At 36.7% G+C, this 16,345-nt stretch overlaps 3 protein-coding genes across 4 annotated transcripts; 2 read left to right on the top strand and 1 right to left on the bottom strand.

The window, feature by feature from the left end:
• Positions 1 to 489: 489 nt before the first annotated feature.
• Positions 490 to 4,915, top strand: LOC114411752 (protein Dr1 homolog). Of its 2 annotated transcripts, none has more exons than XM_028375435.1 (6): positions 490 to 651; positions 750 to 812; positions 1,445 to 1,534; positions 2,476 to 2,570; positions 3,440 to 3,508; positions 4,352 to 4,915. In XM_028375435.1, exons 2-6 carry the CDS (start codon positions 758 to 760, stop codon positions 4,511 to 4,513), a joined length of 471 nt encoding a protein of 156 aa, XP_028231236.1. In that variant the 5' UTR covers positions 490 to 651; positions 750 to 757; the 3' UTR covers positions 4,514 to 4,915. The 2 variants fall into 2 exon arrangements, with proteins under 2 accessions (XP_028231236.1, XP_028231235.1); XM_028375434.1 differs by having other exon boundaries at positions 4,349 to 4,915.
• A 407-nt stretch (positions 4,916 to 5,322) lies between these two features.
• LOC114411751 (protein MIZU-KUSSEI 1-like) lies at positions 5,323 to 7,078 on the top strand. Its single transcript, XM_028375433.1, has one exon. The coding sequence runs from the start codon at positions 5,836 to 5,838 to the stop codon at positions 6,652 to 6,654; it is 819 nt and encodes a 272-aa protein (XP_028231234.1). The 5' UTR covers positions 5,323 to 5,835; the 3' UTR covers positions 6,655 to 7,078.
• Positions 7,079 to 11,157: 4,079 nt separating this feature from the next.
• On the bottom strand, positions 11,158 to 15,933 carry LOC114411750 (kinesin-like protein KIN-8A). Its single transcript, XM_028375432.1, has 7 exons — positions 14,917 to 15,933; positions 14,112 to 14,385; positions 13,835 to 13,885; positions 13,628 to 13,720; positions 12,990 to 13,355; positions 12,179 to 12,865; positions 11,158 to 11,669 (listed from the first exon to the last, which is right to left on the bottom strand). The coding sequence occupies exons 1-7, from the start codon at positions 15,609 to 15,611 to the stop codon at positions 11,637 to 11,639; spliced, it is 2,199 nt and encodes a 732-aa protein (XP_028231233.1). The 5' UTR covers positions 15,612 to 15,933; the 3' UTR covers positions 11,158 to 11,636.
• Positions 15,934 to 16,345: the final 412 nt, after the last annotated feature.

The following is a 16,345-nucleotide window of genomic DNA, read 5'->3' as shown; positions in this document are numbered from 1 at the left end:
GATTTACATTTACGAAAATTATAACAACAAAATATTTTATATATATATATATATATATATATATATATATATATATATATATGTTAAGACAAAAAAAAACTTATAAAAAAATATAATGATAGTAATACAGATATAATGTGATACTCATTTTCATATCCACGTCAGCTTAAGTTTGGATAATATTTATACCTGCATCTATACTCAATCAAAATAAGTAATTAAAGTTATGAGAAGTCTGGAGTCATATAGGTGGGTATGAAATTATTTGTCATGCCTATTATATATAATTTTAAATAATTAAAATACATGAAAAATAGTATAAAAATTGTGAACTTATAGTTAATTGCACGGGTTTTAGATAAATAATTGATTGATAGCTTACTAATAAAAAATTAGTAAACTAAGGAAATATCAGCCCGACGCGCAGGATGAGAGCGCGTGGGAGAAGGTAACTGGTAAACGCGCTTTGGGCAGTGTGGGTTGCCCTAATCGGATGCGAGCGAGAACTGGTTCTCTTATCCTGTGAAACCGTCATCATAAATTCATATATCATCAGCCTCAGCCATGTCTTCTTCGCTCTTGCACCTCCTCTTCCTTCCACAACTACGATCTTCGATAGTGCTTTCTCAGATTCTTCCTTCGTGGTAACCGGTGAGTTCGCTTTTCCCTCGCCCTTTCAGATCTGCACTTTTTTTCTCCCTATTCATCTACGTATTTGTGCCCCAATTCTTCGCTTCGTTCGATTTCAGGTCGAATCATGGAGCCCATGGACATTGTTGGCAAGTCAAAGGAAGACGCTTCGCTTCCTAAAGGTTTTCCCCTCCGCACTCCTCTATTCGCGAATTTGATTGAATAGTTAGTGTGTAGTTATTATATTCATATCGAGTTCTCTGGAATTAGTTTGTTATTTGCACAGGTGTATTTTGTTTCTCCGGAGACTGCTAAAAATGATAACATAAATTGTCTGAAATATGTCTAGGTTTTTGTGACATTGTAGGGCTAATTTCTCGTGATGCATTTTTTCTTCTTCTTTGAAAATGCTGAATACGAGTTTTCAGCAAGCTTAAGTGACCTGATAAAACTGTTTTTAAACTATAAGGTAGTTTCATGAAATTTGTACGATTTGCTAATTGATTTTGGTTTTGCTATTATAATTAATTAAATAATTAATATTTCTTGCATGTGCTTATTTTGTTATCAATTTATAAAGCTTTAAAGTGAATTGTGGTCATATCAAAACAATCTCTTCTTAACATTAATCATCAGAAGACGGGTTGATGTTTTTTTTAATAGGTTTAATTGATATAATGCTCCTGATTAATTATGCATTGCGATGTTTGGTTACTTTAATTCTTATTGTACTTGGTAGTCAATCTCAATGTTCTCTCTTTCTTGGTAATGCATCACTGTTCTATTGCTTACAGAATCTCTGATTTTTTGGCAGCAACAATGACAAAAATTATTAAAGAGATGTTACCCCCAGATGTACGTGTTGCAAGAGATGCCCAAGATCTATTGATTGAGTGTTGTGTAGGTCAGAATTTTGTTTCCATTATATTTGATTTGTTGCCTTAATTCTTTTATTTGAAGCTATATTTAGGGTCTAAATTCAAGTGTGCATCTTAGTTGTGCACATAATTGATGATTTTGCTATTGTTATTTTTCTGATGTCTGTTAAGGGTAACTGCCAAGTTTGTGGCGTGGATTATAAGCAGAGCTGTCTATAGTGGTGCTACACCGTTGTGTTGCGGCTATGGGCCCCTCCATTGAAGCCCATCCGTTGCCTGGGGTGGTGTGAATTGCAGCCACATTCACAGCTATTTGCTTTGTGGTATCAGCGGGCACAACTTTGATTAGTGATTGAAAACCCCTGTTTACTCCCACAATACTGCATTTAAGATTTATTTTGGGGGCCATTTTGGTGATTTTGCTTCCCTTATTTGGGGTTCGAAATTGAAACTCTATTCTAAAATAATCATGCACCCTTGTGTCTCTGAAACATAACCCAGTATTCTCTGGCACCATCTCTGTCCATTTCTGATGTTTTCCGGCACCTTCCTGGTGTTTCTGGCCTTGCTCTGTTCTCTGGCACTATCTCCGATGTCATGCCCATTCATTTTTGTTGCAGTAAAAGACTCTCACACACAGCTCTTTCATGATTTCATCTATGTTTGGTGTTACCTAACCCTAACATATTGTATGAGCTGGGAATTACTAGAATCTATAGTGTAATAATATCATTGGTAATAAGCACTTTTTGAACTTGCTGTCTAATTTTTCATATTTGGTCATGTCGTAATAACATCACTGTTTGCTCCTGTTTCTATGTTATAGACATGCAAAACATGTGTTTCATTTCTTATATTGTCTGAAAATTTGGGCTTGGATTCCAATTAGTGTTTCCTGTTTCATAGTTCATATTCTTACTTGACTTTTCTTAAGGATTAAGATGTTGTGGTTGATTTGTCATTGTAGAGTTTATAAACCTTGTCTCGTCAGAATCCAATGAAGTTTGTAACAGAGAGGATAAACGGACAATTGCACCTGAGCATGTATTGAAGGCTCTACAGGTATTTGTCCATCCTTTGTATCTCTAAAGATCTGGATGTGGATATTGCCCACTTTATATTTGCGTGTTCATGTAATCATATGACACCATGCATTATCTTGGGTCTTGGGTGGTGTTATGTTTGGTTGTGAAATATATATTTCGTCTGACAAAGGTTTCTTAATGATGCAGTTTAAGGAAGTTGAGTTGAAAGGATTCAAGATTAATTATTAATATTAATATTAACAATTTTTGCTTTCCTCTCTTTACGGAAATTTCTGTGCATGCATTTATGTCTTCATGGTCAAAATTGCCATAATACAAATCATTGCATTCTTATCTATAATGAAACTAAGCACATGTTGCTAACACCTGAAATTGAAATACTTAGTGACTGATGAGGCTGTCCGTTGTTGATTACAGATTTATTAATTTATCTCACCTTATGAATAATTTTATATCCTCATAATACTTCGCAAAAAAAGAGTTAAACGAAAAAGTAAATGCATTTAGAAACATAAAAAAGCATGCTTTCTTCATCTAGTAAGTAGGAGGATGTTGTAACAAGATTTAGAATTATTCCTAGCTTACCCTGAAGCCAAAGTAGTTGTTGGCCTTTTCCTTGAAGAAAAAAGTCTGTTTTGATTTTCTACAGAATTTTGATAATAGAACATACAACATACCTGCTTTCTATTATATATTCTACATGTATATTTTAGCCATTAGGAGTGCCTTAATTAAAAAGAAAAAAAGATTGTTTCTTTTAGAATGAATTATTTCAATTCTATTGTCGGTAGTGTTCCAAACTCGGCATAGGTTCATTGGATGTTTTTAAACATACAACATACCTGTTTTTGATTTTGTTTTTTGATTTGCACCTTTAATCCCCAGGTTCTTGGATTTGGTGAGTATGTTGAAGAAGTTTATGCAGCATATGAACAGCACAAGCTGGAGACCATGGTAATTATGAATATTAATGCCCCATATGTATGTTGAATACTTGAGTAGTACAATACAACTTTGCATATTCACTCTCTTCTATCCCTTGCCTCACCACCTTAAATTTGTTATGCGCGAACACTTGAAAAATAATAGTGAAAATGTGGAGTGCTCCCACAGATGAACGATGTTTGGTTGTTTATCTGACCTTCTTGAACAATATTTGTGGAAGCTGAATTTCTGTTTTCAAACTGGGGTCTGTTGAAAGATGGACTGTCTTGAGGGAGCACCTGCTGGATTCGTTGATGACTTGATGGTCCTCTAAAGGAAGTCCCCAAACTAATCATGGCTCCCATCTAATGTATCACCCTTGGTAGGGACTGGTGGAAATGGTATCCTATAGGTAAATACGCTGGAAAGATCTTAATGGGCTGGTAATCTGACTTACCTTCCCACTTCTTTCCTCTCCCTTGGGTGTTTCCAACTTCCTGTTGAGAGCATAGCCTGTGCCACGGTTGGCTGTTAAAATTGAAATTATCTATTTATTTAGTAGTTTCTATATTGCCCTACAGAGTTTTTAGATATTCAATCAAAACTCTGAAGTAAATAATTGGGTGTTCTAAGGTTGTGGCATAACATGACTTTCTGATCTGGCAAAAGATTATCCATCCAGGTTCAATTGAGTTCATGAATGGTCTGGATTTCACTACATCAATGCCCTCTGGCTATCAAGAGGCTGGAGAGCCTGTATTGTTGATCAGTTAATTTGGAAAGTGAATTTCGAAAAAGTTAATTATTTTTGCGTATGAATTTACTTTGGAAAAGAGAGAACTATTTTCTGATTATTTTTTCGTCTTCCAGCAGGACTCTTTAAGGGGTGGTGGTAAATGGAGCAATGGAGCTGAGATGACTGAGGAAGAAGCATTAGCAGAGCAGCAAAGGATGTTTGCAGAGGCGCGTGCTAGGATGAACGGTGGAGCCATTGCTTCCAAGCAGCCAGATGCTGACCAAAGTTTAGATAGCTAACTTTAGGATCTTCATTGAAGCATAGACAAAGCACCACCCTGACTCCTGTCTGTGCTTCCAATGAGCTCGATGGTGTACAAAAACCATTCACTAGTTTGCTGGCCCATGTGGATGTGCTCATTTGTATTCTTTCGATAAATCCATATTTGTAAGTCAATGTAATTAGTGAGAGATCATGAAAACCCTCCCGTTTAGCATTTACTTGTAATTATTTAATTTACGTTTTTGTATCTTCTACATACTAACAACTCCTAGCTTGATTCTGACAGTAGCTACTATGTTAGATTGTAACAAATTATTAAATATGTAGAAGCAATAGTGCTCTGTTTATTTGTTACCTTGATGAATACGGGAAATCTTGAAACTGAGGCATATCAGTTCAACCTCAGTCAGTTGTTTGTATACACGTGAATATGATTGTGTAAACTATAACCTGAGCTTGATAATCGCTGTCTCCCCGTCTTTTGAGGAAATCGTTTCCTCAGATAATATATTTATGGATATCCCTATCCGAGTAGTGTCCCCCCCCCCGAATCTTCAATTCCGCGTGAGATCTAGCATCTTAAATCTAATTAAAGTATGAAAGATTATTAGAGCCAAACTTATGTCATTTTTCATAGTGAGTTAAACCTTAAATGTCAATTTTTCATCACAGCGTTAACAGGATTGAGTGCTTAGGGGACTAACCTACAATGAGGTGTCAGTTCGTAAATGCGTGTAATGTTGTCTCTGTAGCCAACATGTGCCACGAGAATTCAGTAATGGTTAACCTGATGTCACCATGGTGCGCCTTTACACTAGAAGACATGGATGCAGCAGAAGAGTGTGCGAAGAGCATGTCGAGTTTCAACAGTGATGGCTTTGTGTTTTGTTTGTTCTTAGTTCTTACTTTAGTTTATTTTAATCCTTTTTTTACCGTTTTGGGGCACCAAGTCAAAAGAGTTTAGTCAAGCACAATTGCACAAGGCTCTCGCTCTGTCTCTCTCCCCCCTGTCCCACAAGAAAGTGAAATAACAAACACATTGTCTCCTTAGATTCCTTTCTTTTCTATTTGAAGCGCACTCTATCCCAGTCTCTCTCTGATTTCCTACATCAGCTGGTGGGACTGGTTATGTTTCTTTTGTCAGGATTCTCTTGCTCTCACTATATCAAGGAGGGGAGATGGCTACTAGAATAACAAAGAAACAATTAAAATAATAAACCTAAAAGCCCTAACATATCTATCCCCAACAGTAAAAGAAAGCAGATTCATACTCTCTCCCTCTCTCTTTAGTCTTTACCACCACCTGGCCTGCTTTTAAAACTTGTTCTTCCTCTCTCACATGAAGACACTAGTCATGGACACAACCTCATCAACCCCTCAAGACTCATCATCCTCCAAGAGGCACTTCCACTGGACGAACAAGGTTGGAAATGAAGACCCCCAACTCGCCACCTCAGAAACGATGTCAAAAATCATAGAAGAAGAAGACACAAACACAAAGGAAAAAGAACAAGAAGAAGATGACAAGGCTGTTCCACTTCCAGGCCCTGCCACAAAGAGAAAGATTCAGGCAGTGGCAATCTCAAGGCTCCGATCTGTTCTGACTGTGTTCAGCAAAAACCACCGTTCCAACCTCCCCTTCGGCCTCGGCTCCAGAGTCGTTGGCACCCTCTTCGGCTACCGCCGCGGCCACGTGCATTTCGCCTTCCAGAGGGACCCCACTTCGCAACCCGCCTTCCTCATCGAGCTCGCGACCCCAATCAGCGGACTTGTCCGCGAAATGGCGTCTGGGCTGGTGAGAATTGCTTTGGAGTGTGACAAGGACAAAGACTCAGAGGAGAAGAAGACGACGAAGAAGAACAAGACCCTGAGGCTGCTTCAGGAGTCCGTGTGGAGGACCTACTGCAACGGTAAAAAGTGCGGCTTTGCCACGAGAAGAGAATGTGGAGCCAAAGACTGGGACATACTGAAGGCAGTGGAGCCAATTTCTATGGGTGCAGGTGTTTTGCCTAACAGTGATGGGTCTGATGGTGAAGTCATGTACATGAGGGCTAGGTTTGAGAGAATTGTTGGTTCCAGAGACTCTGAAGCTTTCTACATGATGAATCCTGACAGCAATGGAGCACCTGAGCTCAGTATTTACTTGCTTAGAGTCTAGTACTGCTGCTGCCACTACCAGCCCCCCCCCAGTCATCTGTTTAGTTATTTATACTTTAACTTTCTTTCCCTTTTTTAGTTTCTTCTTTGTGGATGATGTTAAACACTAGGCTATTCCTATACTACTTGTTTAGCTCCTTAATCATGAACAATGGTGACCTAGTTTTCTTCAGCTTTTTTCTTTTTTTCCCCCTCTTCTTTCAGGAGGAAGGAGAAGTGGGGTTTCTGTTATTTATTTATTTATTTATTGGGTTTAGGATAGGTGGGTAGGGTAAAGGCAGAGGGGGGGAAATTTAATTGTGGGTAACCAATACTTTACAGGGTGATGGTGATGGTGGTGTGGGTGGGTTATGAAAGGTGTATATGTATAGTTTCCTTTTCTAAAACCTATAATCAGTGGATATGAGACGGAGGTTAATGCAAAATCATCATTGTCTTCCCATTCTTTTTTATTTGGTTTTATTAGCTTTTGCAACTTCCTTGCGCCGTGTTGTTTTATTTGATTCCACTGGATGAGTTGCCTTTTTTGTACTGTTCTCCCTCACGCTCTCTTTTTTCTCATTTATTTTTCTTATTTGCTTGATGATTATTAATTCAGTCCCCCATATTTAAGTGCTGCTTGAACTTGTAAAATTTAAGATTTCACGCCTATTATTGTTACTCTAAATGGTTAAACATTTTTACTAGAGACTATTATGTCAGTTCTATGCTATTGATCTGTAAATTTTGATACTTTGTTTGCTTTGGTCTAGAGGAAGATTGCCATACTAGAATCTCACTTCCTCACCCCTCTCTCCCTTTGTGCCCGTTTTTGGATGATAACTTCATCATTATTTGGTTTGAGTGCCGTTTCATTTGTTTCTTTGTGCTCTTCTTTCCCTGTTTAGTTAGGATTCTTTTGTCAGCTCGTTCTTTTAATACAACACAATTTCAGTATTTTGGTCTAAAAGATAAGATAGTTCCAATGATTGCTTTTTATGCACAATTTTGTTTGTGAAGTGATCCCAAGAATTTTTGTTGATGCCTAATCATAGAAGTCATCAAAAGCAAAATAAGAAAAAAGAAAAAGAAAATTCATATTCGGATACTAACAATCTGACAACAGACCCATCTTGTCCTCACTTTTCCTTTGTTTATACACTCGATCACTTGCTTTTCCTATTGTTGACTGCTTTTCTATTGTTGGCCAAATTCAAATCGGAAACATACTCACCAGGTTGTGATTCTTAGTAATTTGTGCAAGCAAACTGTAGACTATAGCCCACTACTGTCAACATTTAAGACCACTACCCCTGATGTTTTTTTTTTGGGCTCTCACACATCTCTTTGGAAGGCCATCATATTCAAGATACATTTGTACAGTGATGATGTGTTTCGGAACCCTTTTGCATTGATGCTAACGGAAGTTTCCACTTTTCAAAGCACAAAAATAGGAAGCAACAATTTGTTTCTTTTCCGTTTGAAGATTTGCAACAGCAAACCAAAAACACACTAAATGCAAACCAAAATCACTAAATGTAAACACTTATTCTAATAAGAGTTCAAATCTTAATTCATTACACTGCGATACTAGTTCCTTTTGCTAGAACTGTTCCCCGTAAGTACTACCCTTTTATTTAATCCCCAAAAGAAAATCCTTTACCAGGATAATTTGATCATAATAGTGATCTTTCCTTTTACCATTCCCCTCCTAGTTTTCAGGCTTTAGAAAATTCCTACTATTTCCCTGCAACTTACGAGAGAAAAAAAGATTGAAGATGAAGAACATATGTGGCTTACAGCTAGGACAAAATAAAATTCTTAAGATATCTTTCACCGAAACCAAAGTCCTTTTGGTTTTTTTAATCATCTAGTCATCATTTTTCCAAAGATGTAAAAGATAGTGGCTTCACATAAAGTTGAACCACTGATTTACATCATTATTGCTCAAATAGTGCACCAAAACCTCCCTCAACCCACCACTGAGAAAAGAAAAATAGTACTAGAAATTGGAATAATGCATTAAGGTTGTCTGTGGTACATGACCATAGGTCATTACAAAATCCAACTTGTTTGGCCTTTTACATTTGTAATTGTAGAGATACGTAGTCCGTACCTGTGAACCAATTATGAGCTTAATGGCTAACTAATTTATTTCAATAAAAACAGACGAATGAATGAAAGTATGTGATATCCACCGTGGGTACGAAAGTGGGGGCTGCATGTCAAATACACTAATTATAATTGAAGAATCACTTCAGATTGATATGATGTGTGTGTTTTCTTTTGATCAGGCAGGAGAGACTTTTCTCCTACCAGGTTTAGTTCTTATTGGAAAATCTAAGGGATAAATATATTTTTACTAAAATAATGGGTCATGAGTAAGTTATTTAGATGAATTTGACAACATATTTTAACCTAAAACTCAAGATTATGAGTCTTATTATCATTTATATGGTATTTAACTTTTTCCTTCTTACCTAATGTGGAGTTTTACCTCACTTGTATTTTAACAATTTTTTTTTCAAATATGAATGTCTTCCACATAATAGTCTCTTTCTTGAACGAAAGTTATTTTCATTTATGAATATTTCATGATGGTCATTAAAACTTTAATCATGGCTACCTCGACTCGTCTAACCATTATTGCCTAACATGCTCTAGTATCTTTCATCGTCGCAGTGCTTACGGAACCCGTTGCCTGCCTCCATGCATGGATTCAATTGTCAAGAAAACTTTTGATACAAGAGATCCACATGTCCATCATTTCATTACCATCATCTTACTCATTTGTGTTAGTTATCAAGTTGAATTATCGCCTGATATCAATTATTGTGCAATCAAAGGAGGATAAACACCAAAGAGATATTTACCAATGGGACATAAACAACTTGTCTCATACTTATATTCCAACATTTCTCTTCAGATCTCATCACCTCTCAACACCTATAAATAGTAGAAACCAACCCATTTAGATGTAGATATGCTATCTCCCTAGAATCGTTACTAATTTAGGTGTTGAAACTTCGAATGTCTCCTTGTAGGAACTTCCCTTTCAACCACTATAGAGTAGAGAACTCAACACCAAAGAGCAGATCCCCTAGCTAGAACCTAGGACCGAGGAACAATCTCTAGAGTTGCTCAACTTGTTGAGAACTATGTTATTTTTCTAAGAAAATTATATCTAAGTTGCTAAGGAATGGAATCATGGTACCGTCTGGCTGTCTCCATTCTATAATTAAACGCCCTATACCAGTGTGAATCTGCCTTGAGGCCACGTACCCTCTAAATGTGGTGGTCCGAATCATCTCCTAATTAGCAATTTCATTTGGTGAGACATCTCTAGATATCTAGAAGTTGTGATTAACTAGTAAATTTGCCGCACATTACACGCGTATTTTTAATTTTTAAATTTAAATAAAATTTATGGATAAAAATTAAAAAAAGTATATGTTTTCAATATTAATAATAAAATTTTCTATCCTATTAAATAAGACTAAATTAAAGATAATATTTTCAAAATTGAGGAGAAAATTTATAAATAAATTATTAAACCTAAATCACCATTTTTATTGACATGACATGTCAAAATTCAAAATTGATAAAACAATTTTAAATTAAGATTGATTAAAATTACAATAATATTACAATTAAGTTTATCTAAAAATCTATTCTATTTAATATAATATATCAAGTTCAAAATTTAAATCAAATTAAATTTAAAATTAAAATTAAGAAATAATATTAAAAATAACAATTTTTATTGCATATCATAGTAACATATCATTTTTATTACAAAATTTGTAAATCCTTATATATCTTTAGTAAGTGTACCATTTGCACCCCACGCCCTCCTTTTTGGATTATAAATGTTAAGCTAACTTATCTAATATAATATCTATTATATTGTCTTTTCCTAACTAATTGCCTTTAACAATCACCAACCTAATCGCTACTGAATTTGTAGGATATATCCGCCATAAATGCACGTTGGTTTTATCTAACTTCCGTTTTTTGATCATACATTATTTTGAAAGATGATTAGATGTTTAAGTCTTCATCATGTAACCAAATAATGTTAATGTTGGTTAATTAGAGGAGCCGAAAATATCCGACACTAGAATCATAATCATTTTATAAAATTATTGTCGTGTATAACCATAGTACAAAAAGTCCACGTTACTTGGTTTTGCATACTTTAAGTGTTTACATATCAACCTTTTGTTTAAATATTTAAACAATTTAATAGAAATATGAACCTACATGCATGAGACTGGGCAATGCGAACACTTGTAAATTCTTAAATTTGTCCTATCATATGAAAAACCTGCTATATGTTGAAAAGTTACAACATGTGAATAAGTTCTTAAGGACAATGTGAGGTATGACAAGCCTCAAGTTTTGAATCATCATACAAGTTCCTGTCTAGAAACTAACTATTTGTTTTTCTTTTCCAATATAACGAATTTTCTTATTTCACACATGTAAATAGTACAATTGAGAACAAATTTTGTCCACATTCAACTTAAAAAACTAGTTGAAGAGGATATGATTGCCCAAATCATTACAAGGATACTTTAAACATACACCCTACCGATGTGAGATGTCAATATGCCTTCACAAGAGTCGGCCAAAAAATCCAAGACAGAAGAACTTGGAAACATCAAGCCTAACAGGAAATTAATTTAAGAAGCATCACCAGCCCATAGACAAATTCGTACAAGAATATAGGTGTATCTAGGTTGAAAAAACAATGAATGTACAAACATGATAAAAGATTTTGGAGTTTTCTCCATAAGCTTTAATAGCCTGCAATGATGAATATGGTGTGGGGGAGTAAGGTAGAGAATGAAAAAGCATGTAAAAGATACTCGAGTCTGCAGCTGACTACACACAATCATCCTTCGAATAAATAAAAAGATGGCCACAAAGGAGGTTTCTCTATATAATACTGTACTTCACTGTGCTCTGGCAACTTCCTTTTCACTGCTTCATAAAAATCACTTAAATATTGGGTTTTTGACGAGCAAAACCAGGCTGAAACAAACAAGAAACATGGATAAGTTTGTTAGAGTTTTCTGGGTTAATTTGGACTAATATATTGATTAGTGAATTTCTTGTGTAAAAATGAGTTGGTTACGTTCAAAACCAATTGGTAAGTGTATTTAATAGATGATATGGTATAAGGACCTAGTGCACACATGAAGGGTAGAAACTAGGATTACTGTTACAATTTAATGTCAGGATCCTTCTCTGCTAATAACACTCTGATTGTGTACTTCTACCGTCAAGTGTGTAGAGGAGTAGGAGTAGAAAATCTTACTCATGACATATACAAATGTTAACACTTGTGTAGTCGATTAAATCACATTCTTGGAAAGATAATTTCAAGAGGTATGAGGTTTATTGTAATTTTCTTGGTGTTCTAAATCCTAGTATTAATCCAATTAATTCTAACAAAGTCATCTGCCACAGTTACAGAAGAGGACAGTGGATACATATGCAGGTGAATAAATAAAGGAATAAAGAGGGAAGGATCACTGTACCTGAAGAAGCATCGATGGAGGAGGTGCAGCAGGTTCAGCAAGAACATGACTTCTAGTTTTTCTACCATTTAATGTAGTAACTGATGGACTATTAGTTGTGGTTATGTCCCAAAAGCTTCGTTTCTTGGCAGTTGGGGCTGGTGATCTAAAACGTTGGCTTGGACTCTTCATCTCACTATTGTTTGGTTCCTTTGGCCGTAGGCTAGACCTGGTCACCACTCCCTTCCCCAGTTCTCCAGTTGTTAATGCCTGTTTTCCACCCTTTTGCGAAAGCTCGTGAATAAGATCATCTTTTTGCTTTAGCTGCAAGCTATGATTCTTCTTCATTTTCTCTATCTCTGCCTCTAGTGTTTTCACCGTCTGTTGAAGTGTCTTGATGGCTAGTTCAGCTCCCTTTTTCTTGGCTTCTGGAGTGAAACAAGTTCCAGCCAAGAAAGAGGATCTAGTCCTTCGTTTTTCAATTGGTTGGGCAGACGTTGGAGGAGTGGAAAGAGGTCCAGCTGAAGGTGGTGGTGTTGGGGAGGATTGGGAAGCTAAGGATTGTGCTTGGAGAGTCAACAACTTCTGTTGATGTTGTGCTAGTTGTATTCTTAATTCACGATTCTCTTTTTGCAGCTCAAGTACAAGCTTTGCCTGGTCAGTTTCTATCTCAGGTACTGGCAATTGATCCTCATTTGCATCGCTTACCTGTGTGCACAAATATAACAGATGACATTATTCAACTTCATCACAAAAAATGTCAGGTTTTAAGGTTTATGTATCAACATAACATTTGGAGAATCACTAGCTTGAAATGGTGTGAGGATTCAACCTTTGCCCGAATCTCCTTGGCTCTATCAGCCCAATGAACTGTGTTCTGAGTTTCACCAAATGAGAGGTTACTTGGGCTTATGTTTGCAATCATAACAGTGTTACAAGTTCCTCCTAGTGAATCCTTGAGAAGTTGAGTGAGTTTTGAGTTTCGGTATGGTATGTGTTTCTTGCCTTCTACCAGAGCATTAATACAGCTGCTTAGTGCAAGAAGAGATCGGTTTATATTGGCCCCCTCAAGAGATCTAAGTGTTCTTTGATCCGTAGCAAGAGCTCTCTCTGACCCTGCAAGATCAATTAATGAGAGCTTACCCACTCGGTTAATAATATTCATTGCAGCATCTCTAACTCGGTATTCTACCACAACCTAACAAAATAAGGTGCATTGGGTTAGTAAGAATAACATGCCAGTCACAACATAAACGATAAAACTTAAAGCAATACCATGTGCTATTAGTGCCATTCTCTAAATAAAGTTAGAGTTTCACATAAGCGACTCACAAACCTCAAATGCACATATGATCAAGGTAAAACTTCAATTTTAATTTGAATTAGTACCAAAGGTACTTGAGCAGTGCACCTAAGTTTTACCAAACGTTAGATGGATCATTCACTTTCATCAAAAACCTTGACGGTTACCTGCAAAATTGCATGGGAACGCGAAGATGTTTCATTTGCACGGGTTGGTTCTGTAGTTCGGTTCTGATTTCCTTGTTGAAGCAATGCCATCACCTGAAGCAACAAAGAAAAAAAGAAAAGTTAAAAATGCCAAACAAAGGGTCAATTCAAGCTTGAAACAGCTGTCTAAAGTTATATTCTTCTCAAAAGAATAGATAAGAACATTACTTCATCCGTTGAATAAGCTCTATATTGTGTAAGTCCTGCAGCCACAATCCCCTACAACACAATTCAGCAAAGTATCATCAGATATCTTTGCACTAGAAATTCAAATCCAAGGCAAACATGACCATTCAATGCTATTCCCTATCAAAAGTTTATCACACATTAGTAGACCAAACTGTAAACAGATTTACATAAGCAATAACATGAACCATCTACATTCTTTCAAAAGTAATGAATTCAACACATCAACAGCCAAACTTGGAGAACTTAGAAAGGGGACCTGTTTATCTTCTCTAAGAACGAGAGGCCTTCCAGGTGAAAGCAAATCCCTAACAGTTTCATTATAAACCTCAAGATAGGACAAATGAACCACATGGTTTCCATCACAACTCCTCTGCTTAATTTTACTGAAAAGATCCTTAATCGCCAAAACCATAACCCCAGGATTCTCCACCGTCCCAAGCATTGTGTAAGTCTTCCCAGCTCCTGTTGCACCATAACAGAAAACTGAACCATTCCTCCCTTGCAAAACCGCTTCCACAAGCTCTGAAGTCCTGAAAAATCAAACTCAATGTTCACTAAAGCTGAATATCATTATTAAGCATGAAATTGTCTAAACACCCTTGTCAACAATGTTTTACCTACACATCACATGATAATATGAACTTGTTAGATAAACTTCTCCTTAAATACTTATTGTATGAGAAATTAAGGCTGTTACAGGGAAAAAAAGAAGAAGAAATGAAATAAATTTCTCTAAAGGCTAAAACTAACTTATGCATAAGCTAATTTGTAGAAGTTTTCTCACATTAGCTACTTTCAAAAACTGATTTTTAAGTAGCTAATAAGCTAAATTTAGCTTATGAAAAATTTTACTTCATTATCTGTTTATACTTTCTTTTCTTAAAGTGTCTACAGAGAAATTTATTAACAGATCCTATGAAAGTAAGATGAACCGAAATTCTTCGACAAGTGAAAATGAACCTATGCAATTCAGTTTCTATATCACGCTGCAAAAAAAAAAAAAAAAAAATCAGCATGAAGAAAAGCAAAACATGAAGAATTGTGAATTGTGAGGAACTGACGAGGTGGAATAAACTTCCTGCTGAGAAGCGGAGTCTGGAAATGCAGCGTCGAAGGTAAAGTGGCGTCCGCGGAGCCTATTGAGTCTGAGGTAATCATTTTCAATAGCAAACTCCGTTAGATAAACGTCACGGCGATTAACGACTCTGACGCAGCACCGTGAAGCCGCTTCCTTTTCCTTCTTATTCATAGGTCTCACCCTCACAAACACCAGAATCCTGCTCCCTAATTTCCCATGCTTCTCCGAAACCGCCTCCACTCTCACCGGCCCCATCGACAGTTTCCGTGCCACGCTGGCAGACTGCGAAGCCAAAACATTATTATTTGCTTTCATTGTCTTTCTCGGACACGAGAACGCCACAATTCGATCTGCTCCCATGATTACGTTTTCCTTTGCATCGTCATTGTCGTTTGAGGGGGGCTGGGGTAAGACGAAGGTTCTGGTTATTGTGGTGTTAGGCATTGTGTTCTCTCGCATCACGGCCTTCTCTGGAGGAGGAGGCCTGAAAGTGAAAGACGCATTTCTGAGAGATGCAGAGGCTTGCTTCTGCTGCTCGTATAAGAGAGTGAGTGTCTTCAGCTTCTCCTTCAGCCCATGGTGTGGGTTTCTCAGCCTTGTCGCTGCCGATGATGGATTCGGTTCGCTTTCGCCGTTGTTGTTGCTGACGCTGATCTGAGACCGCGTTGAAACCGGCATTCTCGGATTTTATTTTTTTTTGTTGTTGCTAGTTACACATGCGTGCTCAGAATGTTTCGGATTCACGAAGTGAAAGGAAAAAAAAAACTTTACGAGGTGGAGTGGAAGCTGGAAGAAGAAGAAGAAGAAGAAGACGAAGAAGAAGAAGGAACAGTGTTGAGTAGTGTGAGAGTGTGTTATTTAGAATTTGATTTTGGGTGAATCTGAGGCGTTGATTTGGGAGGGAAATGGACGACTGCGGAGTGATATTGGGAATGGGGAACTCCGATTTCTGCTAATTGCACTCCTTGAGTTGGTTGACTTTTTGGGATGTTGGGAGTGGAAACAGTAAAAAAGGGAGGGTGGTTAGAAGTATGGGATTTGAATGATGCTATGAATGTATCTACGTAACGGTCGAGTGTCAGCGCTCAAAAGGTTACATCTGGAGTTGGGTGTGGTCCCTCTTTCGAATTTTCCTAAGGCACGAGAATCCTACCAAAGTCATTAATGACCAATTTAATATCCAATTCCAAAAGCCATAAATGTTACAATTAGAATTTAGAAATGTATTTTTTTAAAAAAATATTTATTTGTTAATTTTTTTAGTTGAATAATTTGAATCCACAATCTATTCATTTTTTCTCTACACTCTTTATCATCAAGCTAATTTTGCTGCTTTATATCATTTTATTAGGTGTAATTACTCTGTCACACATGCTGCTAAGATAGGTTTGTTTTCATTTATTTTGTTAGGA

This window comes from Glycine soja, chromosome 5, assembly GCF_004193775.1.
Source record: "Glycine soja cultivar W05 chromosome 5, ASM419377v2, whole genome shotgun sequence".
Classification (NCBI taxonomy): domain Eukaryota; kingdom Viridiplantae; phylum Streptophyta; class Magnoliopsida; order Fabales; family Fabaceae; genus Glycine; species Glycine soja.
The sequence above is the reverse complement of the archived record's forward strand: the minus strand, read 5'-3'. Positions and strand labels throughout refer to the sequence as shown.

Excerpts from the sequence above, each read along its gene's own strand:
- LOC114411752 (XM_028375434.1), top strand. The coding sequence starts at position 758 with ATGGAGCCCATGGACATTGTTGGCAAGTCAAAGGAAGACGCTTCGCTT. Across the intron at positions 813-1,444 it reads AGACGCTTCGCTTCCTAAAG|CAACAATGACAAAAATTATT; the intron begins GTTTTCCCCTCC and ends ATTTTTTGGCAG. Across the intron at positions 3,509-4,348 it reads AGCACAAGCTGGAGACCATG|CAGGACTCTTTAAGGGGTGG; the intron begins GTAATTATGAAT and ends TTCGTCTTCCAG.
- LOC114411751 (XM_028375433.1), top strand. The coding sequence starts at position 5,836 with ATGAAGACACTAGTCATGGACACAACCTCATCAACCCCTCAAGACTCA.
- LOC114411750 (XM_028375432.1), bottom strand. The coding sequence starts at position 15,611 with ATGCCGGTTTCAACGCGGTCTCAGATCAGCGTCAGCAACAACAACGGC. Across the intron at positions 13,886-14,111 it reads TTCTTAGAGAAGATAAACAG|GGGATTGTGGCTGCAGGACT; the intron begins GTCCCCTTTCTA and ends ATTGTGTTGTAG. Across the intron at positions 13,721-13,834 it reads GAGCTTATTCAACGGATGAA|GTGATGGCATTGCTTCAACA; the intron begins GTAATGTTCTTA and ends TTGTTGCTTCAG.